This window comes from Acipenser ruthenus, chromosome 8 (assembly GCF_902713425.1).
Source record: "Acipenser ruthenus chromosome 8, fAciRut3.2 maternal haplotype, whole genome shotgun sequence".
In the NCBI taxonomy this organism is placed as follows: Eukaryota; Metazoa; Chordata; class Actinopteri; order Acipenseriformes; family Acipenseridae; genus Acipenser; species Acipenser ruthenus.
Genome location: NC_081196.1, coordinates 39607916 through 39634678, shown reverse-complemented (window position 1 = coordinate 39634678; position 26763 = coordinate 39607916). Strand labels below are relative to the sequence as shown.

The following is a 26763-nucleotide window of genomic DNA, read 5'->3' as shown; positions in this document are numbered from 1 at the left end:
GGATACTAAGGACACATTTTCTCAATGATATATGTTTTATATATCATAAACCAGAAATGAAGTAAATGCATCCCTGAAATTTTGTCCAATTTGAGAGACAGGTTTACTATATTAGAGAGCAAGCTGAGAATGTGATCTGGTGACAATGAACACATAATTCATTCCTAAAATGTAATTACCATGTACAATCAACTCCAATCCATCTCAATATTCTGTTTTTTTTAACCTGTGGATATTCTTTTTAAAGAAAATGTATTATTATTTTATATTAATTATTCCTTATTGTGTTAATCCATTCATCTACCCTTTAATGACTTCAGTATTCCTTTCTCTCTGCTCCCTTCGTTGTCCAGATCAACTGTAATTCTTTGTACACTTTCTTCACTTGAAGTCTCTAAGGCACCACAATAAATCCTGGATACATGAGTTCAGTATTTACAGTATAGAGGAGAGCACGGACCTGTAGTGTAGCTTACGATTTTTTTTTTTTTAAACGTATTTTACACAGTTTCTGTGTTTTCAATTTATTATATTTTAACTTCAATACTGTATCTCTGCATTCTAGAGAGAGGGTGTACCTTTAAGAATATGCATATTGCTGCATCGCTGAGTCAGTGTTCTTTTCCGTGTGAGTCATGTGAACTACATAACTGTAATAGTACATTGCTAATGTCTTCCTGCAGGGTTTGCTCGCAACCTGTCCGAAGGCAGCAATGCTAACTACACAGAGTATGTGGCTACCAGGTGGTATCGTTCTCCAGAGCTGCTGTTAGGGTGAGTGAACTGAAGCTGCCTTAGGCAATAGAGTGTCAGCATCTGTGCTGTTCAAAGGTGTGAACAGAGACTGGCAATACATTATCGACAGCGAGATAGATAGCCATAGTGGGATCCGTCTCTAATAGGTTTAGTCATGCCTGGGAAATTAGAACACATAAAAAAAATGATGAGGAGCTTCTCAAAGCTTTTAGCAGGACCACATTTTCAGTGATAAGCTTAGCTGCCTGGAAATGTGACCAGTTTTCTTGTAGCTGTTTTACTTCCCTGGCTCTTCTGTTCAGCACACGGCTGCTTTCTTCCCACAGAATGATAATCCCACATTTTTGACATTTAAGACTTGCAACCTGGGGCATAAGAGAAATAGTTAACTATTTCCTCCCTTGTTGACAACTTGTTACATCCTCAGATTGTAAACTGTAAATCAACCCTCTTCTGGGCTGAAGGTAGAAGGTAAACCTCCCATGTAAAAAATACTAAGTACCATCCAAAATCATTATAGTTTCTTATAGCATTCTACAGTACATGGTATTGTACTTTATAGGAAACTATAGTGTTTTTGGATAGCGCCACATTTTTTTAAATATACGTTTCCTCCATGTACTGTATCTGCAGTTCAAAAATTTTATTTTTGCAGTTGCAGGGTATTTATCATGCAGCTAAACTGCAGTCTAACTACACTCAACTATTGTGTTGACCAACTGACATCAGTTTGAGTATTGACCAATTTTTAGCCAGTGACAGGGAAAAAAAATTGTTTGATTTTAAGGTTAGGTTTATGAGTTAGGTAGTGCACAGTTTTTTGTAAATGGGCTGTTAATCACATGACTGATTATGTTTCAAATGGTATCAATATTTTATAACACATAAAGCCTTAATTTCCTTATTGCAAGTTTTCAGTTTCGGTTACAAAGGATAAGACAGATCTGTCAGAATTTGATAGGGGCTCATAGTAGACACTTGCTTCGATACTGATGTTTCACAAGGGTCAAAAAGTGAGCCATTTGGAGAATAGACTTTTCTGCAGACCCCCCTCTCCTCTAAATAAATTAAGCAGTAGTCGTTTGTCAGCAGTCCCCCCAGAACAACACCATGACAACTTGTCATGTGGAATCTGTGCTCTCCATGATAGCCCTACACCTGAATGACAATGGTACAGCAGAGGTTCCTCTTTTTTTTGTATGTAAACTGCATACACAGTAGTGTAATTGGGTTTAAATTGCTTTTCTTTTCAGAGCTCCCTATGGGAAAGCTGTGGACATGTGGTCTGTGGGTTGTATTCTGGGGGAACTCAGTGATGGGCAGCCGCTGTTTCCTGGTGAGAGTGAAATCGATCAGCTCTACACCATTCAGAAAGTCCTGGGGCCACTGCCCCCTGAGCAAATGAAGCTATTCTACAGCAACCCTCGCTTTCACGGACTGCGGGTAGGGTTCCCATTTATTCCTTTTAGCCTTTTTTCCTGATAGTTGAATAAAGACATATTCCCTTGGTCCTTAATTGTACTGCACTGTAGACATCGTAAACTTCTCAGCAATGTTTAACGCGGTTTGATAATGATTCAAATACTTGGAGTGTTCGTGCTTTTTGTGTTACTATATTTAATAAATTGATCTTCAAAAATGCTTTTATCTGATGTGTATTGAAGATATCTACAGATTAGCTTAATTAGACATGTCCTAAAGCCATAGGCTTATGCAAAGTCTTTTCTGTTGCTCTTAAATTATTATTTTTTTGGCTGAGAGTTAAGAGGTTTCGTGTGATATTAAGACATTATAATCTAGCAAATACTTGTGATTACATTTGCAAAACTGATTCCTGATTCTATGATCGTAACAAAGGAAAGTCAATGGTTGAACCAGGAAAATCAAGCAATTTTCCTTTTTTCTTTTTTTTTTGCTGCAGATTACTTTATTGTATTCTCAGATAATTTGCCAGGGCAAGGGGAAATATATGTTCTTTGAAATATTAGGTCATAAGAAACATCCATTCATTATAATTTCAGTAGCACTATAAATAAACATAGGTACATTATTGTGTTTATCAAAATACTTTCCAACCTTATTGAATAATTACACTTTTTAAATTCAACTAGAATCATGTGTTCCCGATATCTGGAGCCATTACCTTAGAAGGAGACAGTGGACAGGCAGGACCGACTTCAGTTTAATGTATTTCTTTGAAAATGAATAGGAACAAAGTTTGTACCTACTGTTATATTTATAAAGAAATTATCCAAATTGGAGCTTCAGTTCTACGAAAACAGGATCAGGTCGAAGTTCAAAGGTCTCCCACACTTCCATGTCACTTAGTGTGATAGTGACCTTCATGACTTTCTTAGTTTGTGGGATGAACGGGTGGAAAGCATCATTATTAGGGTACTGAGACTATGTTATATTGCCACTTGCTTTGCATGGCTGCAAATAGTAAAGCGTGAGTTAACATTTGTAAAAAGGACCCCCAGCCATCGATAAGCCACAATAGGTATTAAAACAGCACTGTTCGTTCATTTGCCATCCAAGTAGTGACCAAGCCACAGTTTATTTATTTATTTTTTTTCTTTTTTAAATTTAGTCATCGGCAATGGTTTTTACTCCGGTTTTCTCCCCAATTTGTAATGTCCAATTATTATTTTTATACCGGTTCACCGCTGCAACCCCCCGGCGACTCGGTGAAATGGAGGCTGAAACACTCGTTCTCCGAAACGTGTTCCTGCCAATCTGTCATTTTTCGCACTGCGGATCCACAGCGAAGCCACCAGAACCTTAGTGCCGGAGGACAACACAGATCTGAATGACTCCACTGCAGACCCACAGGCGCCCTATCAGCCACAGGGGTCGCTGGTGCGCAGTGAATCGTGGATTGCCCTGCCGACCTAATCCCTCCCTACCCATGCGGTGCTTGGCCAATTGTACGCCGCACCCTAGGAACCCCCGGTCATGGTCGGGTATGACAAAGCCTGGATTCGGGTGCATCCTGCACTCCACGTGGAGCACCTTTACTAGATGCGCCACTCGGGAGCCCCCCAAGCCACACTTATAATAAAAATGAAGCCCCTGTAATAAAAATACATATCTTAATCTGTTTAGAATACTGTATTGTATGTGTTCTGTTGGATCCTGAATATGCCATAACATTAATGTGAATAGATAGAATAGATTAGTGTAACTGATCAATAGTGTCACACCTCCAGAGAGTGAATATCAAGTGAAATACCACATTTATTTCCATGAGAGTGGGAAGACCTGGTACCTCACCCATAATGAACTCAAACTCAGCACAACATTTATACAACAGGAAGAATAGCAGATTTTACTAAATATTTTAGATCTCTTTGGAGGATTCATTATCTGAAGCTGTTGTATTTTACAATGAGCTATTTGGACCCATACTAGCAGTTCGACAGTTACTGCTTGTGCTTGATGTTCGTGAAAGTTATATGGTGATGTAATTATGTATGTCAGCTGGTAATAATTTGCCAAGACAAATGTTAAGATAATTACACTACAACTTTTTTTTTTTTTTTTTTTAAATAGAAAAATAGGCAAGATAAAACACTCCAGTCAGCTGTGGAACATTCGAACACGCAACAAAAAAAAGATAATGAACCAGTTGCAGGCCGATGATTTAGATTTAGACTGCTGTCAGATTTTTGCATAGTTTTGAGCAGCTAACATTTACTTCTGAGCTCAATGTTTTCCCTTGTGGGATTGAAGAGTGTTTTCAGGGCAGATAGCTGAAATTAGGACAGAGAAAGAATGTACAGTTTTGTTCCATGTTTGGGTTTTGAATTTTTTACCTAATTTGTTTTAAAGATGAAAAACATCAGATAAATCCAACCATTAAAAGTGGCACTGCAAATAATGTAAAGAAGGTTATGAAAACTAAGCAGGTTGTCTGCGCTGTAGGTTTAGCTTTGCATCATGATTATGTTACCTTGACTGAAAGATGTGAGTGATTTGAGCTGACAAATAGGATTGACTAACCTTGGGTTGAGGTCAAGCTGGTGTCAGGCCAAATGAAGATTAGTCTTTGCTTACAGTACAGTCATGCAGAGATCGTGGGTAGCATATGGTTTGCATTCAGAACACTAATGCTGAATCTCAATGTACAGAAACTATTTTATATTACAATTTACATTATTGTTCAGTTTCAATGGCTTCAATATTCATAGGTCTGCCAGCTTCCTTGAATTGTATAAAATAAAGTTTATTCTTAGGGAGAAACATACTACACATGTCTCTAAATTACATTTTTTGAACGCTATAAAAAGTACAAAAATAACCTGAATAAAACACTTAGTAGTTTGGAAATACATCCATAACGTTAAACACTCAGCCAGGGGATATACAGAACATTGTTTAGATGTTTTTTGTACTTAATATCTGGTATGTGTAAAGAAAGAAATTACCTGCAATCTGACCATCAGTACAGGTATGTATTGCTATTGCACAGTTTGCTGGATCTGATATTTACTACCATAGACTAGATATCTGATTCCAGGTCTCTCTGCCTTAGTCTGGTCTTGGTAGGTGTTACTTAAACACTCACCAAACAGTGTCAAGGGGATCAAGTCATCTGTCTGTTTTAAGCTTTTTGGACTGTTTTCGTAACAGAATGCAGTGCATTGGGACTTTTAAACGAGATTAAAGAGTAAGTAGCTTCAGATTTCATTTATATTGTTATAATGTTTACCATCATTCACAGTGGTTCTTAATATAATTACTCAAATTCTGCCAGCAAAACAAAAGGAAACTTGTTCCAAAGTAGCAGATCACTAGATAGCAATAGCTCTTACTTCTGTAAAGACATTTTATCTGATCCAGCCTGTGCTACATATATCTACAGTATGACCAGCAGCTAGATCTGAAGAGCATCTTAACAAACTATCGCAAATAAATATGTTTTGGGAGTTAATCGATTGTTGCATTACGAACCACAGAGATTGCACAAAAACATAAGGGTACTCTTTAATAAATGGGGACACCTGTACAATACCGATTACCTAACCCAATATTGCTCTGTTGTAGATAATTTATAACTTCATTTAATTTCAACTCTACTCAGTTCCCTGCAGTAAACCACCCCCAGACACTGGAGAGAAGATACCTTGGGATAATCAGTGGTGTCATGCTTGATCTTATGAAGGTAGGACCATAAAACCCTGGTCTGATATGTAAATCAATCTAATAATAACAAGTGTTAAGAAATGTGTTCTTACAGACAGTGTTTGAAGCTTGCATGCTTTTCTCCAAAGATGCTCACCAGGGGGAGGCAAAGAAGCAAAGCATCTCGATGATGTATGGCAAGGAATCTAGGGGCCATACTGCACCTCTGTATTTCTTTTGAAGTTGTAACAAATGTTAGAATTAATACTGTTGGTTGGTTGTCTATGTTTGAACCAAGGATCTTGGAATCCACTTTTTGCTCACAAGTCTGATCTGTGGATCACATAAGTGCAAGTAATGGGGAGCACTGGAGAGCAAGATAACGAAGTGCATTCTTCGATATGACAGTATCAAGAATAACTTATGGGGCTTAATGGTGGATTTAAAGTATTGTTAAGTATTTAAAGAGACTCGCTTTTACATTAAATTGAAGGAGGAAAATGTGCGAGGGACTCCTGAGGTACAAGCGATTTGAATATGCAGTTTTTTTTAGAACCTGTAACATACTTACTGAACACAGTCAACAACATATTAAAGCTGATGATTGTTCTTTTCTGTTTGGAGCTTACCAATGTTATTATGGAGAGCAGCTTCAAGGGTGAGATTTCATAGCATCAGGAGTGAGGTTGCTGTTGTTGTGACTTAGCCAAAGTGTCGCTCAGGACTTTATCAGAGTAAGATGTGAAAGATGCCTAATCTGTATTCTTGATTTACAAGAAATAACAGCCCAGTGTGTTGGATGTTAATTATGTGGGCTGCTTTCTAGCGTCATTGAAAGTTGTAATCATGGGATGACTCATATGTTGTCATAAACAAACCCTACATTTTTCACATTATGAGGAGGTTAGAATGGATGAACTGAAAGAATGCAAAAAAAAGAAAAAAAAATCACAACATTTTTTTTAGCAAGGTGTTTAACATTCAGGTGCTTACACAGCCACAGCAGACCAGCCCGTATACAATTGTTCCTTTCTTGTACAGAACATTCCTTGTTTACTCACACTTTCTCTATTCATTTTCTGCTTCAGAGGATCAGACCTGTGATCTGCCTTGATCCATTTTGACAGTTGTAGATAACATTTGTTTTAATTTGTATTGCAAATGTTGACTGCAGAAGAGCTTTGGCAACATTTTTAACCATATATGAAACTTAAATACATGCCTTCGTGTCCCTTCAAATCGATTACAGTACCTTCTGCCACGCCTAAAACCAGTACATCGTCTCCACAACTGTTCAAAAGCACTGAATTGATAAGTAAAATTATAGCTAGCATTTATTGTCACATGTATTTGGTTAATCAGTTTCAGTTTATGTTACTTTACATTAAAGGTACTGAACCTAACATTTTCAGCTTCTAGTGCAACAGCACTAATTTGGGTATATTTTCAGCATTTTCATCAGTCTGTAATTACATATTTTGAAAGGAGAAAAAAATAATGTTAGTGCAAAATGAGATACAAACATCTTACATTAAGAGAGCTTGAATTAAATTACTCTGTTTGGGTGTTTTCATTCTTGTATAAAGCCCTCTGTTCCAAAACTCACTGATCTGTGTTCTTTGTTCTTTGTTCTTTGTTCTTTGTTAGGGTGTGAATTTTATACTGTAACACTATTGAATCAACATTCTCGATTACTGTGCGTTGTACAGATAACATTTGTGACTGTGTGTTCTTTCCTCTTAAAGAACTTGCTGAAGCTAAACCCATCAGAGAGATACTTGACAGAACAGTGCTTGAACCACCTTGCCTTCCAAACCCAGCGTCTTTTGGATCGCACTGGAAGTTCATCACCTGCACGCTCCTCCAAGAAGAAGACCTATCACGGGGAGAACAGCTCCTCCTCCAACAGGTGAACAGATATCTTCTTACAGCATGGGTCTTAAGAGATGTCTTTCCATGTTGTGCCACACGTAGTAAAATCAACCTTATAGGACCCCCAGACTTATAATAGAACCACCATTCCATTTAAAAGACAATGCTCACCCTTAATAAACTGGCAAGTGCTCATTTTCTATATTTTAATGTTTTTCATTCACAGAAACCATGGAGGCAAAAGCGGTGGCTTGCAGGCACACCACCGATCGAACAGCAAGGATACACATAGCCTACCACGGAGTGAGGACCACCACCAAACCAACGACATCTATCTCAACGGGAACCTGCCTCCCACTGCCGCTATTAGCCCCACACAGCACCCCAAGAACAACCAGCAGCATTCCCTCAACCGCTCCATCTCCAGTAACAAGGACCTGGCCAACAACAACTTGCCTCACCTCCTTAGCCCCAAGGATGCCAAGGGCAAGACAGAGTTTGATTTTAATATTGGCCCAAAAGCCCCTGACGGCCCCGGCCCTGGCACCAAGTACCTAAAGTCCAGCTCCCGCTCCAAGCAGAACCGACATTCATTAAAAGAGGGTAAGATTGGAACCTTCCAGTCGGGGGAGAAGCACAACCGCCACAGCTACATGGAGACCATGCATAGCTCTATGCCTCCTCCTTCAAAGAACATGCCATCCTACCTGACCCTCTCCAAGAGCCACGGGGCCCTCACAGACTCCAAGTCAGTGGGGAACCTCAGTGAAGCCCGGATGCACCTGGAGGACCCCAGCTCGCGCTACTTCCCCTCCAGCTGCATGGACCTCAACTCTCCCAGCAGCCCATCAGTGCCCCGGCACAGTGACAACCGGCCAGCAGTCAGCCCCTCCATGAGGAGCAACCGCATGGAGAGCGGTACTCTGGACTCCCGGCGGCCACCCACTCGGCATGCAAAGAACCTGGAGGAAATCAAGTCGCCCGACCACATAGATGGTGGTGGAGGGCATTCTCACTCTCTTTCGGCCCCCCATGAGTCCTTCCCCTATGGCCTGGGCTACACTAGCCCCTTCTCCTCCCAGCAGCGGCCACACAGGCACTCCATGTATGTGCGGCGGGAGCGTCCCCGGGGTCAGGGCAATGACACAGGCCTCACCGTCGTCCAGGGAATGCCGACCCGAGCCAGCAGCCTGCAGCTTCTCTCCCCGCAGCTGCAGCACAGGACACTAAACATGCACTCTTCGGGGTCCTCGCGGGAGGACTGCACCGATGACAAGATCAGGGTTAGTCTGATCTCAACTTAGAATTTCATCAGCCCCTTCTCCCGCTCAGTCTAGTGCCAAGTAATAACTCCAGAAACTGGAGGTTTAACTGGATCAGCTTCTTATTTGCAACAGCCTAAATTGAGAATACTACAATGGGAGGTCTTTATTGTAAAACTCAGTTATTCATATATTAAATTTGATTTGTTTCTGTTTTTAATTCCAGTTTTGGTGGGGATGTTGGCAACACAAGTGTTTGGTCAGCTGCTTATTTGTTTTGTTGGTTAATTAATCGGAATCCAATTCATACTGAAAAGGCATTCTGTAGTATATTCGTATATTCATTGTGACTTTTGAATAATATGAATAATAAATAATAGAAGTAAACATTTTTATAAATATCTAAACAGGAAAAAATGTTTTTCTACTTTGCTGCCAGCTTCAAAATCTCACATCTCATTTGGATTTGTTTCTGACTCTTTAAACACAAGATTAAGTAATTTATATATATATATATATATTCCCATTTAAGCTTTTACCAGATAAGGTTTTCTCATTTTACTCTTCAAATAATAGAAGGACTACTAAGCCTTAAACTGATGTATTATTTCATGTGGTTAGATTGGTATAAGCTTTCAAAAGTTGATCATTGGGAGCAGGAGGGTTTATTGTATTAGGGGAAGTCTTTTATTACTTGACTCAGTCAGCTTTGGCTCCTGTTAGATGCAATTGGTTCAGTCCCAGGTGGACTTTCAGTTCAATGGGCAACCAAGCCCCAGAAGAAATCCCTGATTGATGAAACATATAACTCCTCTTGAGTGTAGCAGGGGGTAACACTGGTAACGTGGTAAATGGAAGCAGGAGCTGAGCCTGCTCTGTTTGCACACCTGAGGTTTTCCGTGTTGCAAGCACTAATATTTGTATAGCTTTATTAAAACAAACCAAAACTCTTAAAGTTATGTATTGTCAGGAAAGTCCAGGTGATAAAAGTTTGTATTGAAGTTCAAATGTAAATGAACTTGCTCCTACTGAGTTTATGTTTTTGAAAGCTAGATGGAATGAATGGAAAAGTAATCACTGTTGTACAGGACTGGCCTAGAGTTGCTTGGGGTATGTACACTGTTGAAATAGAAGGTGGCCATATTGAACATTTGTTGTGACTGCTTACCAGACATTTTCTGTTTGCTGACTTTTTTGTGTTCACATTTTGTCTTTTCTAGTTAATTAACCATGGGATATGCAAATGTGGACTTCAAAAGCGCTCCCTATAGGCATTTTTTTTAATTGAGTTTGCCATGGCTTGTTCTGTGTTTACCAAATTTCATCCAGATCAGGCACAGCATGTGTGGTTATACCCTAAGGGACTTTATGCCTCAACATACTCTATTTGTGAATTCTGGTGCCTATAGAATGCACAGAATACTCTCCAAAAATGATAAAGCGTGTTTGAATACTAAAAGCAAATGTAAAATTGAAGAGAATGACTTGAAGACTAAACATTTGTCAAATAATTGTGTACATTTAGTATTACTGCATGTTTGTATAATAGAGAGGTTTTAAGCAAGTACTTAAGTAAGAGTCACAGAAACACTAACCCAGTAAAACCAGGTGAGTGTGAGTTTCTGGAAGGGACATGTCTTTATGAAGGATGCATTGGAATACAGGCTTACAAGAACAAATATAGCCTATGTGTTATACCTGCTTTGAGATCAGATTCCAAGGGGCATTGAAAACAAACCATCAACCTTAAAAACATTACTGAGAAACTGTAGGAATACTATTCATATTCCGATTTTTTTAATACACATTGCACTGGATTATATTCTTAGCAAAACTGACAAAGGCCCTGTTCCAAGTACAGTATCTGAACCTTGTCCATGTATTTATAATGCATTTGTACCACTGCGTAGAACATATTACTTTCATTGAAATGCATTATGTCCATTTTATCAACAGAGTGACCAGTCCCCAACAGAAGGGAACCTCTCGCGACCCCCGATTAAAGATTCTTCACGGGACAACACAGCATCATTTCACTCACAGCGGCAAAAAGCTGAGGTCCGAAGCACTTTAAATGTAGCACTAGGGGGCGTGTCAAATTATCTTGTTAGTGTTGTCGTTTCCCCCAGAGTCTATCACAAAGCAGCATTGTTCTATTTTCTATAACACAAAATATTAAACAAGAATCTCTTTTTGATCTTGATCAGTTGTACTCTCTTACCAAACAACCTGGAAGTGCATAAGAGGGCTTGAGAGCTTAATTGAGTTTAAATTGCACAGTACAGTCTGGGATATAGAGGGTAGGTAGCTGCCTCAAATTGACAACCTTACAAAATACAGTCTTCCAGAAAAAACACGCAAGTGAGTACTACTGATCTTAAATACATGTGGATGTATGCAGAACTGATGCATGAATTACACATGCAGTTCAAATGCATACTGTAACTGATTATCTAATATTAATAATGACTTCCAGGAGGGTTTCACATCAAGTCCTGTCAAGATCATAACATTAATTTATTCTAACAGAGTGATGTTGATGATGACACTGAATTTATTTAGTTGGGAATTGGGTGTCTTGGGTAAGTGATTGGTTTATCTATAGGACTGATACTTGGAATGTGGAACGTGTTTTGTTTTTTTTTGGTTGTTTTTTACATAGAAGCCAGTAAATATCTGAAAGACATCACACAACTTGCTTTCTCTCTGTTGAAGGTGTCAACGGCTAAACAACATTATATGCTAGGAATAGCTGAAATATTAACAATATACTGCAGTCTGAATGCATGCAATAAAAAATAAAACAAAAAAACCCATTGGACTAATGACTATCGGTGAAAAACACCATGTGGAAATAGCATTTAGTAATTTCGGGAGCATTTCTAAAAACAATTCTCTAAAAGTGTCTTCAAAAACTCAAGAAAGCTAAATAGAATGTGTGTGGAGAAACTGAGTTTATTTGTAAGTGAACAACAGAACATTGTGCTGTGACTGAAGCTGGTGACTCCAACAGTGATTGTGAATTCAAAAACTCAAGAAAGCTAAATAGAATGTGTGTGGAGAAACTCAGTTTATTTGCTAGTAGTGAAACCACAAACATGATTTTTTTTTACATTCCCTCAGTGAATATGTTTTTTGTATTTGATTAAAAAGCACCTTGGGTTCAGATAGTCAGAGATAGAAATTCTACAATAACAATATGAGAAATCCATCAGCCTGTATTTGCAGTAGACCCCACTGTGCTTTAATAACCCTTGCCTTGTTATGTAGGGGGGAGTATACCATGATCCATATCCGGAAGATGGGGCGTCCTCAAAGGAAAACAGGCAGATGTATACGGACTCCATTCCCAGAAGAGTAGGGAGCTTTTACAGAGGTATACTCATTTAGATGGCATTGCAGCCTATTGTAATCAGTACTGTTTCCTTTAAACTCTGTATTTACCTTGTGATCTTATTGTCCCCCTTATTTTCCATAGTGTCCTGAAAGACAATTAACACTAATGTGGAAAGTGGTAAAAAAAAAAAAAAAATTAGGGCATCTATATAAGGATTGGTAAAATTTAAAAATCTTCAAAGCATGCACATTTATGTGCTCACCTGATGGACCATGACTAGACCTACATAAGCTGTGTTACAGCTGTCTGCAACTATTCAGCAACAATTCTGAGAAAGCAGAAGGAGCTCATGATAGTGGGAGTCTGCAACCAGCAAAAAAGGACAGCTCCAATTGCAGACGGGTCATGATGGTTCAAGCCCACAGAGTGTGTAATATATTGTGATAAGAAACAGACAGAAATATTGTGATAAGTTACAGTGGCCACAATCACAACATCCTTCCACAATGAAGCTTCCTGAGCCGGTGTGTATGTGTGTGTGTGTGTGTGTGTGTGCAGTTCCTTACAAGTGCCGCAGAGGTGTACTATTTTTGGGAAGCTTGTGTTAATTTCATACTAAACCTAAGAAGGAGACTTACTAATTATGTAATACACTGCTGAATTGGCATATTAATGAGAGAACCGGCTGTTGATTAGCATATTAAAAAGGCAGCTGTGATCTTTCTCTTCCAGTTCCATCACCCAGGCCAGAGGGAACATTCCATGACAACTCAATTCAGAACAAGGCTTCTGCAGTCCCAGTGGAAAGCAACTTACTGTCTAATCACTCAAAGAGACAAACTGCCTTTGATCCATGGTGAGTCTTATGCCTCATTTCCATTGCTGGCCAATGGAAACCGGCCTCGGACGGTTTTTCTGGCCTGCTTTGCTTTATCGTACCTGATGTGGCCAGACTGCTGACAAAAAATCTACGTCATTAACAGGGAGGCATGTGATTGTATAGGAAGCCGATGGGAACAGAAAAACATTGAACCCTTTACAATGGCTGCCGTCGAACAAACTTGTGCTGGCAAGCTACTTACACACATTTATCAGCACAGGTTATGGCATTTGCTAACACTGCATTATTGTTTTACATTTAGCAGCGTTCATGTTGTAGGTTTCAAATGTTAAAGCAAAAATACAAACTCAAAGCAAAATAAAACTTACCACACAGACTTTGCGGCAGAGTATTAAATCATCATTGCTATCTTCCAGTGCAGAGCTATCAGATTCACTTTCAATCCCTCGTCTTTTTGGTTTGGAAAATTGGGTCTTGAGTATGCTGTCTACAGTCGCGTGTAACACGGAAATAAAAATAGCGATAAAACTTTTTTTTAAATTGCAGCATCCATGGCTCGGGCAGGTTTTTTTCTGAGCTTCTACTACTGTAGGTTTCTTTAAAACACAGCACAATACATTCCCACAATCCCCCAGTGACCTGATGATGCAGGACAAGAACTTCCACAATGTTAGTAAAAAACACAGAAACGCGTTTCTGTTGGTTTGGGCCAGTCGGGGTCATCCAGCACCAGCCCCAGCCCGCAGTAGAAATGAGGCATTAGTCTGCAACTTAGCAGTGAATATTTAACAATACAATTAAATAAATACATTTTATCTGATGACATGATAGATGACAATAAGAGTGCAGAGCAGGAGATAGACTGTCTGAATACAGTGCATTACATTTATAATTAATTGACTGAATCACTGCAGGGCACTGCAGAGCTGGCATTGGAAATCAAGGAACCAAGTTCCAAAATGATGTTCATAGTAATAAAAAGCATGGCCCCCTTGTGTTCTGAAACGTTAGGTACAGAATGCACACTAGCATTTGCAGGCTTTAAGGGTCGATTCGGAGTACAAATTGATAAGCAACAGTAAGTAACAACTTTTTAAAAAATCTATCTGATATTTAGACCAGCACCTATGGTAGTTGTGTTATCCAAATAATGTAGGGACAACTCAAAGCCATCAAAAGCCTAGGAAAATATGGAAAAATATACTGGTAGGCATCCACATCCTGGGTTTAAAGAGTAGGCAGCGGGGTTCAAAAAATATAGCGTTATCCCACGTGGTGCTACAATTGTTTAAATAACGTACCTGTCATTTTTCTTTTCATTGTTAACATCCTGACAACTTTTTACACTTAATCTGTTCCAAAGCTCTTTTCAAGATATCTGCATATGTTGTAGAACTTCTAGTATTGTATGACAATGCTGGATACAATTCTGAAATGGTCTTGCTTTATTCTATGTAAAATGTTCACAACCCCCGTCCTACCTCCAGAGAAGTCAATTATTGTCAATTGTGTTCAGCAATCAGATTAAAAGTGACTTGGTCTCTGCCGACAATTCAAACCAGCAACCCTGGGGTGATATTCTGCATATACTATTGTCCATTCACTGAGATACCCAGCCAAGCTGATCACTTTAAATGTGTGACTTCCAGCAGCTTAATGCGAACAAACGCTTGCACTGTATTTTTGTATTTCTCGTTTCAGGAAAAACTCAGAGGATACCATCAGTCCTGCAGAGCCATTAAAGGAGAAAGAAAAGCAAGGATTCTTCAAAGCAATAAAAAAGAAAAAGAAGAAATCACAAACGGTATTTGAGAAGTTTTGACTAGAATGAAATGGCAAGAAGACGCTGCTTTTAATATTTCCTGTCAGAAATATCTGCCATTACAGTAGAATACTGCTTTGGTTAGCACTACTCTTAGGGAATCACAGCTACCTGAGAAAGCAGTCAACAAGAATAATGCATACATATTGTAGAGCTGTTGTATATTATATTTGAATAAAAAGCCGTTTTTGAGTCTTAAAGAGATACTTGACTTGGCATATATAATCAGAGCAGGAAAGCAAGACCATTTTAGAATTGTATCCAGCATTTTCAACAGTAGTTCAATTTATATTGTAGTTGATATACTGTATATGTTTTAACTGTTACCACACTGAAGTCAACAATTTTGTGTTGATGATTTAGAATTATATAAGGCAAATGCACTGTACTGTATGATCTTGATGTCCTCAAAGGTCAAGTCATTCAAATTAGTCATTTTGAAGCAAAATACCTTTGATGTGAACTTTTTCCAGTGGCAGTTCCCTTAACCTTTTTGCCTCCATCCATTGTGTCAACTACATCAGGAGTATCTGTTTCTGATAGAGTGTACATTTGTTCCTTTAAAACCGCTGTAACTAATAAACGCCAGAATACATTATAGGTGTTGTAGATGCATAAGGTTTTGCATGTGACCTGTTTTGGGGTTTGAAAATACAGCTTAAAAAAAACATGTTATAAATACCTTTTAAGCTGCCCTGACACAAGAAACGTTATAAATGCAACTAAACGTCTATCTGACGCATTTTATATATTAGAGGTAGCTTCTTTTAAGTATGAATCCTCCGCCCAGCACCGGCTCTCTCGTGTGAATGTGAACTTTGTGTGCTGGTCGGCTCCACTGTAACTGAAATGAAGTGAAAGCCTTGCTTTTGGATTGAGAACATTGGGTATCAATCACTAAAGGTGTAGAGCATCTTGTATGCTCCAGTTCCTACATCTGCTTGCCCATTCACTGTGGCTGGTTGCAATAGGTTTGATGTAGTCTGTTATGATTGTAAATCTGGAACCATGCTTTTAACAAATGAAATCGGATAGAAATACAGCCCCACGTGCTCTCCACCGTTTGTTTTAATAACCTTGCTGGACAGTTCAGGCATCTAGTTAAGCCCATTGTAAAACTTGGAATGGCCCTAACTGCTATGCAGTGAGCAGCATTTTCTATGCCTGTACAGTCATGAATTAGATCACTATTTAACACTGAAATATATTTCCTTGTGGTCTGTTTGCGACTGTACATCGTTCCAGTTTACCCTTCAGTGCACCACAATAGCTCGTCCCATCCCTTTAAAACCTGCAGCTTCTTATTCAGGCTTTGCGGATATTTTCACCACTGGTTTGTAAGGTAACAACCCTCTTAAATATGTCAACTACAATCCCCCCCTCATTATATAGCTCTGTGGTTTGGAGCCAGCTTATAATGACTATTTTGCTGGAAACAGGAGAGGTATACAAGATCGTTTTGATAAAGAGTCCTGTATTTTATACAAAGTCTACAATTCTCCACGTCTTCATTCCTTAAAATGATTTTCAGTGTGCATGAAATATGATTTAGTTTACCCGTATCTCACTCTGGACTTGTGTATGTGCTTAGCATCTTGTAGGTGCAGTAAATAGGAATGTGCAATGTAATCGTGTTCTATCCCACTAGAGTATTTTGCATCTTATATTGCAGACAGAAAACAACGATGGAAAGAATCCCAGCGTCAAGAAATGCCTATTCCCTCTTTTTAATTCAAAGAATAATATAAAGCATAGCTCTTCCATGAAAGCTCTTCCTGTAGTCACTTCGCCTATGGTATTTTATTTAAATACTGCACCCTAACACTCTCCAGTATCACTTACTTTTTGATTGCCAGTGCATGCTAATTATTATTATTATTTTATTTTATTTTATTTTATTTTGTTTTATTTTTACTTGCTTTAGGAAACCGTAACCAGATCTATAAAATTGATTTAATGTAGTTGATTTGAGGATCTGGGCTTAGGTTTAAGGTACAAACTTACAAACTTTGGATGTCGACAAAGACATTTTGTGGTCTGAATCTCTTACACTTCTATCTCTCTCTTTATCACTTTTACTTTCTGTTATTTTTTTTTTGTTGTTGTGTGTGTTTTTTTTTTTTTTTGCAGTATGCATTCCACCGAGACCAGATCTCATTTCCAAGGGATTCCCCTTCGGTAAATAGAAACGAAACAGCAGTCCCTTACTGTTACTGTTTTTAGTGTGGTGTACATTAAAGAGGGTCTTGGCTGGAGTAAATGATACAAATGTACCTTACCTCTTTGCCAGCTGGGAATAACTTGTCTGGTTCCTTCTTTTTATTAACCAGACAGATTGGTAGTGATGTTAGTGCAGCTAGTAAATAGCTACAATATGAGCTGCTTGGTTGAAATCCCAATTCAGCCACTAACGTAGGTGTAGCTGTCTGTAAGGTGCTTTGCTTTTTTCTGGCACATTCACACCCAATTGTAAAACTAGTAGACAGCAGAATGCCACAGGATAATAGTCTTGAGTTGGACTGTATTGGGTAAAAAGTTTTAAACAATATATAGCCAATGTCGTCTCTTTTATAGTTATATAAAGTGTGCTATAAAAACAGATAAATGTGCCATATTTTTACATTTTTTACAGTCCCTTTTCCATCCTTCATTTATTATAATTTTTTTATTTAGTAGTCGCCAATTTTTTTTTATTTTTTTTCTCCCAATTTAGAATAGCCAATTATTTTCAGGCTCAGCTCACCGCTACCACCCCCTGTGCTGACTTGGGAGGGCGAAGACTAACACATGCTGTCCCCTGTAGCGTGTGCCGTCAGCCGACCGCTTCTTTTCAGACTGCAAACCCGCCATGCAGCCACCTCAGAGCTACAGCGTCGGAGGACAACGCAGCACTGGGCAGCTTACAGGCAAGCCCGCAGGTGCCCAGCCAGACCACAGGGTGTGCAGGTGAGCCGAGGACACCCTGGCCGACATGAGCACTCAGCCAATTGTGCGCTGCCCCCTGGGAGCTTCCGTCCATGGTCGGCAGTGGAATAGCCTGGACTCAAACCGGTGACGTCCAGGCTGTAGGGTGCATCCTCCCCTCCAAACGGAGCGCCTTTTCCGGATGTGCCACTCGGGAGCCCCTTTCATTTCATTTTTTAGTTCTATCTTGAAGACCGGTGATCCAATTTTGATGAATCTTGGCATGGCCATTCCATATGATAAGTCCTTGAGGGTACTGAGGTCATGGTGACTTGCACCTTACTTACACCTGACTTACACTTACACCTTACAGACAGCTACAAGAGATCTCTCAGGCTAATGAAGGCATTCCATTCTACAGTGCTGACACCCGTTTGACTGAACTTGGCTGAAAGCTATAGTATATCTTGTTAATATCTAGTATTTTTTTCTCACAAATACCTGCTTCTCTTCACTGTTTCTGTCCCTGGTAAAATAGCTTCTTTTTAGACTACCTTGGTTATATCAGTTTTTATTACACCAAAAGCCCCATTTGGCTAGAATAGCATATGCTTTGCTGTTTTATGAAACTGGTTCACGGTCTCCTAATGTAGCTTTCTGAACAACATGGAATGTCAATAACAACTGAATTGGGGGCCTTCTGGTATGCTTGATAATGTGTTTTTTTTTTCCCTTTACAGCTTCTCAGCTAACTGCATGTCAAAGGGTATGGGATGCAGATGCGAAATGAGACAAGCAATGCATGGTATCTCGATCATGTGTGCCATGCCTGGTGCTTGCAAGCTACAATTGCACATTATTACAAAAAGTGTTCCAAAACCTTTTTAGACATCTAGTCTGGTGGGGGACAACAAATGGTGGGGATTTTTGCCATTTCTTTAAATGTGTTTTTGTATCAATTTCTACAGTTACACTCACTATAAATGCAATTTGTTAAACTGGTTAAAATTAGGTAACTTAAGTGTTTCTGTCCTCCGTGGCTGTAATTACACATTGTCACAACAGAGTCCATAGTCTTAACAACCATTGGAGAGTGCCAAAGGACATTAATTTGATTTGAATAATTTGGATTCAGTCTGTTATAAAACACCTACAGTATGTTTGATCAGAAAGTCAGTTGTAATGCAACAGTTTGAAAGTTTGTCTGAATGCGTTGAAAAGATACCTCCTGATGCATCAGTGGCAATACATCTTTGAACTTTGCTTTTGTCTAACCTCTAATGATGGGACGGTAGATCCAGTTCTTGTGTGAATGTACTGTAAATATACTGAACAATTTATTCATTCAGCAAATCATGTAAAATGCATGTCACCATTTTCACTTGATAGTCTTGTTCAAGTCCCAGTATATTTCCAGTTTAGAACACCTACAGGCTGCTATTGCTCCTGGTTCACTAAGTTTTTAGTAACCCACCAATTCCAGTATGGGACTGTTCCACAAAACTGGGTTGTCTGAACAGGTTTTGGAATAAATTGCTTTTGCCTAATGGGTTATTGTAATTTCACTGTAGTCCCTTCTGAAAGCAACACATGTTTGTGTTGTCACTCTCTCCTCCACCCCAGGTACCGGGCAGCGATGGTCAAGATCACCTGGCAATACAGAAGGCCATCCGATCTAATCATCAAAGCAGCAGACACAGAAGCAGGGATCGGGACCGAGATAGGGAGAGGGACAGGGACAGGGACAGGGACAGGGACTGGCATCCTGATAAGATGACCGAAGTCCATTCTCAGGTAATCGTTCACCCATTTGATAACACTATGTAACACAATTTTTGTTCCTGGGTAGTAAGTGTTATTTCCTAATTGCTTATGCCTCAAAAGTATAGAAAATGGCTATTATTTCCCACAAACTTTGCTTTTGTGACCAGGAGTGATATTTTGAAATTTACCTATTTCCAATGAGAAAACGGGCGGATTTGTGTCTTTTCGTTCACATAAAGTCAGAAAAAAACAACATATGAATCCAAATTAACATGTATTTATACTAAAGTAATACAAAAATGACTACAAAAGATTTAGAAGTGAGTAGTTTTTCGAGATTTACGATTATACTGTAAATCACTTTCACGAATCAGCCCCCAAATGTAGTCTCCCATCATGTTCTCGTTATACTGTCCTTCATTGACAGCTCATCCAGGAGCCTCAAAGCCGTGCTGCTCCATAATGGTAACAAGTACCCGTCTCTTCCCCTGGCTCACTCGGTGCACCTCAAAGAGGATTACAACAGCATCAAGACATTGCTGGACGCCTTGAAGTATGATGAGTACGGCTGGGACCCCCGGAAGGTGCTGATGCCACCACTGTACATCAAATTGGGCCTTATGAAACAATTTGTCAGAGCTCTAGATAAGGAGTCGGCAGCCTTCAAGTACCTTCAAGACTTCTTCCCTAAGCTGTCTGAGGCAAAGGTCAAAGCCGGTGTCTTCGTCAGACCACAGATAAAGAAAATCCTGGAGTGCAATGAATTCCCCAAGAAGCTCACTAGTAAGGAGAAAGCGGCTTGGAACAGCTTTGTCGGAGTGGTTCGGGGCTTCCTGGGCATTCACAAGGCCGAAGACTATGTGGAGCTGGTTGAGACTCTGGTGAAGAACTACGGCACAATGGGCTGTAGGATGTCCCTCAAAGTCCATATCCTTGATGCTCATCTTGATAAATTCAAGGAGAACATGGGAGCGTACTTGGAGGAGCAAGGCGAGCGCTTCCACCAGGATATACTGGACTTTGAACGCCGCTACCAAGGACAGTATAACGAGAACATGATGGGAGACTACATTTGGGGGCTGATTCGTGACAGTGATTTACAGTATAATCGTAAATCTCGAAAAACTACTCACTTCTAAATCTTTTGTAGTCATTTTTGTATTACTTTAGTATAAATACATGTTAATTCGGATTCATATGTGGTTTTTTTCTGACTTTATGTGAACGAAAAGACACTGGAAATATTGGAAATAGGTAAATTTCAAAATATCACTGTCCTGGTCACAAAAGCAAAGTTTGTGGGGAATAATAGCAATTTTCTATACTTTTGAGCCATAAGCAATTAGGAAATAACACTTACTACCCAGGAACCAAAAAAAAAAAAAAAATTTGTTACACAGTGTAATGTGTTCATTTCATATTAATTTCATATCTAGACCCTCTTTAACACAGCTAATGAATTTGAGAAAAGAATGGACTAAAAGACTGAAGAAAAAACACCTCATTGTAGAAGATATTACTCCAGCCCTTTTGTAGGTTCCTGAGTTTGATCTCTGTCTTTTCCTTCCTTTCTTCCCTTTTAGAGCCAGCCATTGAGGTCCCTCCGAAAGCTCCTCCACCTCTCTTCCTCCACCAACCACTCAGTCCCCTCTGAACTGCGCTTCCAGCCCCTTCCAAACCAGCCTTCTAAAGGGGGTTTTAGTGAGAGCCGTGGGCACCCCAGCAGTGGCTCCTCACAATCCAAGAGCAGGCAGACCTTCCAGCTGCCAGGACAGATGGAGCCCGGCTGGCATGTGCCGGCTGTGAACCGCAAAAGTGGCGACGGGACCCCTTATCCTGACCAAATGCCTCCGCAAGGCAGCCAGAATGGGCACAGCTTTAGCCGATCGTCTCGTTCCCGGATGCCAAACCTCAACGACCTGAAGGAAACAGCCCTGTAGTATCATTTCCCCCCTCCACTCCCCTTTCAGGGCTAGACACATTCACTGTGCAAAACCACTCTGTGCCCAGTCTTGTTTTTATAGAACTACCAAGTTTAGAGGTGTTTAAGTGGACAGCAGTCCAAGCAATCAGGGCAATGCTAAAATCTGCTCTGAACTGATAAAGTAAATGGTTCTCTTCCCACAGGTTCATCACTTAAAGACTTACAGACTCTCAGGTGAGACTTATTACTGGTTGTAATTAGTCTTGATTAGTTCAGCGCAGATTAAGAGAGAGTCTGATTGCTGAGATTGCTGGCAGTGGCATCATTTAAGCGACAAATCAAATCAGGTTGTTTTAAGCAAAACAGGACTAGGTGCAGGGTGAGTGAATCTTTCTAGCTCTGTCCCTTTAATATTGTGTTTGTTGACTAGGAGACAAAACTAAAGTCAGGCTTCTGAAGCAGGTGCACCCTTTCCTCAAGGGTGAAGATCTATATGTATGTCTTAATTTTTTTAAGCTTCCATATTTGATAGAATTTGTAATAATATGTATGATGTTCTAATTATTACTTGCTATATTATAGGTTACGGTTTTAAAAAATAACAATAATTATAAAAATAAGGCAATTTTAAAATGTTATGGATAAAAGAGTGCAACAGCTTTAGTTTATATACACACAAAAAAAAACAGTAACAAGTTATATATTTCATCAAGCGTATTTATTCTAAATATTAACCTAGGTTTTCAGAACAAGTATTGTAGTGACGATATAAAGTATGCCATGCTTTTTTATAACCTTAACACAGTGACTTGGAGGCCTGTTTTCTGTCACAGAAGCAGGCCTACATTCTGGTGGGTGCTAATACCTGCAGTTATATACTATTATATTTATTTCATAGGTCTTTTATTAGGAGCTGGGGGCTTAGTAGGCAATTGGTGATCAAAAAGGGTCTATTATAATGGTCTTAAAGACAGGCAGATCTTAAATCCATCCAAAATATAGAAACCTGCTCTATTGCTGACCTCATTATACTTCTGTTTAGTGATGTTTCATCCTTGTTGAAACACTAGCAGGATTGAAACCGTTAAACAGCCAGTTTTAAGATCCACCACTATTTAGATCACCAGCCCCAATTTATCTACACAGACGAAGAATTGAATAAGCTAGTCTGTTTACTATAGTAGTTCACAGCATTACACAGAGCAGGACCTGATAAGCAGGGGGTCTCTGAATGCTTAGGCACACACAACCTAATAGTGCAACCTTGCCTTAAGCATATGTATTTGTGGCTTGCTGGGCCACCAAGGTCACACTGTTACCAGCGTACTGTGTCATTTTCTGGTACAACAGATTGTGAATAGGTTGTGAAGACGTCATAAGCGATTGCTTAGCGAAAAGCAATTAGTCAAGGTGGGAAAGATTGCATACAATATTAACAAGATCAGATCTGTACCATGCATTGTTAACCCTGTAATGATCAGTTATAATAACTAATACGCCTTGAAATGTGTTGAAAAGAAAGTTATGAATAGCACTGTATGCTTGTTAATATGAACAGGCTACAGCAATGGTGTTATATAAAGGATGTAATTAAGGTATTATAATAAGCTTGATAATTACTTTTCACAACACAAAGCTTTCCACTAGTATTGTCAGATATCAGATATTGTGATATTTTAATACCATGTTATAGACGTATATCTTAATGGTTCCTTACACTGACGTGTAAACAGTACATTTGCTTGAAAGGACATTAAACATTTAATTTTATAAAGACTAGCAGCTGTGCATTTTACAGCTAATTTCCCCCAAAGTTTTTACATATATTGTTTAAATCATGTATGACCCATCTTTACTCAGCAGTCTGTGACAGAAAACAACCACGATCAGTGCTTTGGTTCCTAGAACAAGTGATAACTGATCTAAGTATTTTATGAAAAACAAACATATCTCAGTAAAGTCTATCAGTTTCCTTTAAGATGCACTTTAAATACAGGCTTCATAGAGTCAGATTTTTCTCTTCTCTTTGTATTAAGTGATATTATAATATGATATATATACACACACACACACACACACACACACACACACACACACATATGATTTAGTTACTGCCTGATCTGTATGGCAGACACAGACTTTTGTAATGTATGTATTGTGTTCTGTGTTTTCCAGATGTGTTAACTAAAAGTGTGTGTGTGTATCTGCTGTTATATTTTACAGAGGTTCATGTCTTTTATAATTGTCACATTGAACAACATAGTGTATTATATTAATACCAATGTGTGATCATTTCTTTGGTAAGTATTTATAAAACTTTATAGACAAACTTTAGTGAAAGCTCCAAAAAACAAAAAGGGTCACTATTATCCATTTTCTTTCAAGGCACTTTGATTTAAAAATGTATAAAAATGTGTTGTGTGTGTGTGTGTGTGTGTGTGCGTGTGCCAGAAAGAATCATAAATAGAAACAGATTTCTTTATTTTTAATTTTTATTTTTTGTTTAATAGTTTTCAGGGATAGCCAAAAAGTTAACTAAAGGTTTCTTAAGTTTTTTTTTTTTTAAGCTGCATCATAGTATTAGAAGCAGCTAATGAGTTGATGGTTGCCTTTTTAACTTACTGTGACATATAGAGTCTCCTCATTAGTAAATAGAAGGGGTTGCCTGCTTCCTTATAAGACTGTACTTTGCTGGCTTATGTAAAGTTGTCACAAATGTCAGTCTTCTTACAGATTCTATCATTTTACAGTTGCTGCTTTCCAAGATTGAAAAAGTATTTTAATTCAATAGAATACATTGCCATACGATGCAGTATCTGAAAAGAGCAGGGCAGATCACATTAAACACTGTCCAAAAATGTTACTTTTTAACATACCCTTCTCCTAGCTCGGAAACCCAAGAACTATGGCCACTATCTTTTTAACAGTTCAGCCACATTTTGTTGATAGAACTTCCAAACATGTCTTTGAGACACAAATATGTTAAGGGTAATTGGAACTATGTACACTATGTTATGTAAAAAGGTTACAGAATTGTTGTTGGGATTTCAAATGGCCTGGAAATTACACTGTAGGGGGACAACTTAAAAGAGAGCTTGGCATAGTCCTGAAGGGGTTAGCGATCCTTGTGAAACCCTCACGTACAGTAGGGGGCAGTGTGATTGTTAAAATGGTCTGCAAAACAGGACCCAGGGCAATGAAAACCCATCTTAAAAATCTGACCTGCATGCAGGAGAATTCATTCTTCACACATAGAAGGTCCTGTTCACAAAACTCCTGAGTTTTTAAAGTCTTTTCTAGACTTGCTGGTTTAAATAACTCCCTGCTGGCAGACCTGGGGTCAATCACATTGTAATTGTGTCATTTGTAATTCATTGCAATTACAATGTAATTGGAGTTGAACCTTGGCACACCTGCAGAATTGCATTTATAATTCTAATTGTCATTACCATATAATTGATCAATTACACACCTTTACAAACGTAATCATTCACAGTTCCATGTTGTGTTTTACATTGAGCGAACATTCTTCTTGTATTTTCAACCACTTTTAGTGACCCCATTTGTTTGAGAAAGCGTTATATAGTATGTTTCTGTATTTGTACCTGTGATTACTGCTTGGTAGAATAAACAGAATAAACATGTTAATGTGTGGAGCTATGTGTGTTACTTTTTAGTGTAATTGGAATTAAAATTCAAATTACTGCAGCATAATTGTAACAAATTGTAATTGAACAAAATAGCATTGTAACTGTAATTGCAATTTCAACAAACGATCATGCTGTAATTGTAATTAGAATTAGAATTGACCCCAGGTCTGCCTGCTGGTTTAGTTTGGTTAGTATTAATCTTGGTCTGCATAATGTTACTTTAAGGGAAGGTCTTATTTTAGGTGCTTTTAATTTTTCACAAGGTAAACATTTTGTTTTAAAGTTTTTAAGGCGAGCGCTTACAATGGGAAAGTTCAGTTTCACCACAAGGGTGTTCTCTTAACCGAAGTGTTCTCTTAGGCGGTGTTCCTGTACGCAGGGACTACTGTAGTATAATATGGTGTTTGTGATAGGGTAGTATACAGGAGGTGCACGTTAGACAAGGTAACCCATGAATGCTCAGTCAAGCGCATTATGTGTGTCTTATATCTCAAAAACCACTGTTTTGAAGTTCTTATTGTTTTTAACTTACTTTATTTTCACAACTGCGAATATGCACTAAACATGTAGAGATCCAGGAGAATCCAGAGGTTGTAGTGTTCCAAGTCAAGTGCTTGTGAGGTCTCCCGTTTCTCTGTAGCGCTGAATGTAATGTGTCAGCCATGCTGCTGGTTCATCAAAACCTGACTGTGTTCCAGAACTGATACAAAGCAGAACACATTTGTAAAGTGTTTATAAAGTCCATGTGTATCATGTGGTTTTCTTTTCTTCTTTTTTCTTTTTCCTTATTTGCACAGTGCACCTGGCATGTTTTCATTTCTTGGCTTATGTACATTTATATTGTCACTCTTTAGAATAATAATAATCACCATGTTTATTTAACCAGTGGTTGGCATGGAGATTGTTCAATTTTACTAAGCACAATGTATTTTTGAATGGACATTGCAAAACGTGTCTATTAAACGCAGGTTTTGCACTATAAGGTTGCAGCTGTATTCAGTCTTATTTTTTAAATTAATCTGAATAGAGTTTGTTTCTCACTGCAGGTCTAAAATAGTTTATCTGATTCACACATAACTAAGACAGATAGGTTACCTCTCTATAACCTCCCTGTAGCTTGTAACTTACTGAGATGACAAAAATTAAGGTTCAGAAAGAAAACAATACACTGAAACACCAAGTCATTTCTTAACTCAGTTACACAGTAAAAATAACATGTCTCAGTTGTACAAGGAAGACAGGAATGCAGACTGCATGGACTATCAATTACTAGAACAAAAAGTGCCTCCTGCTGTACCACAGTAAAAACTGCAACTTTAAACCCTTGTATTACAATATTTGTCAAAGCATGCCACTTTACAACAGTATAACATTATTGTAATGATATAGCAGAAGAATACACTTCAGTACAGTGGAAACAGCCTGACATTTTTATTTTATTTGCGTTTTCCGGGATCTAATAAGAGTACCAAGTTAATAGTGGTGGATCTTAATAGCGACTCTGTTG

General features: G+C 38.7%; 1 protein-coding gene across 4 annotated transcripts in view; it reads left to right on the top strand.

Annotated features, from left to right (window-relative positions):
* LOC117407125 (cyclin-dependent kinase-like 5) overlaps positions 1-25254 on the top strand; it is an 86346-nt gene extending 61092 nt beyond the window's left edge. The window contains exons 8-19 of one of the 4 annotated variants that reach the window (XM_059028942.1): positions 684-774; positions 2010-2199; positions 5840-5920; positions 7626-7789; positions 7979-9035; positions 10971-11072; positions 12285-12390; positions 13084-13207; positions 14894-14996; positions 17145-17192; positions 19542-19712; positions 21266-25254. In XM_059028942.1, the coding sequence (XP_058884925.1) occupies positions 684-774; positions 2010-2199; positions 5840-5920; positions 7626-7789; positions 7979-9035; positions 10971-11072; positions 12285-12390; positions 13084-13207; positions 14894-14996; positions 17145-17192; positions 19542-19712; positions 21266-21622 (2594 nt within the window). In that variant the 3' untranslated portion in view covers positions 21623-25254. Of the gene's footprint in view, positions 1-683; positions 775-2009; positions 2200-5839; positions 5921-7625; positions 7790-7978; positions 9036-10970; positions 11073-12284; positions 12391-13083; positions 13208-14893; positions 14997-16686; positions 16810-17144; positions 17193-17727; positions 17916-19541; positions 19713-21265 lie in introns of those variants that run through there. The other 3 variants (XM_034011782.3, XM_034011783.3, XM_059028944.1) reach the window with 3 other exon arrangements.
* The last annotated feature ends 1509 nt before the right edge of the window (positions 25255-26763 follow it).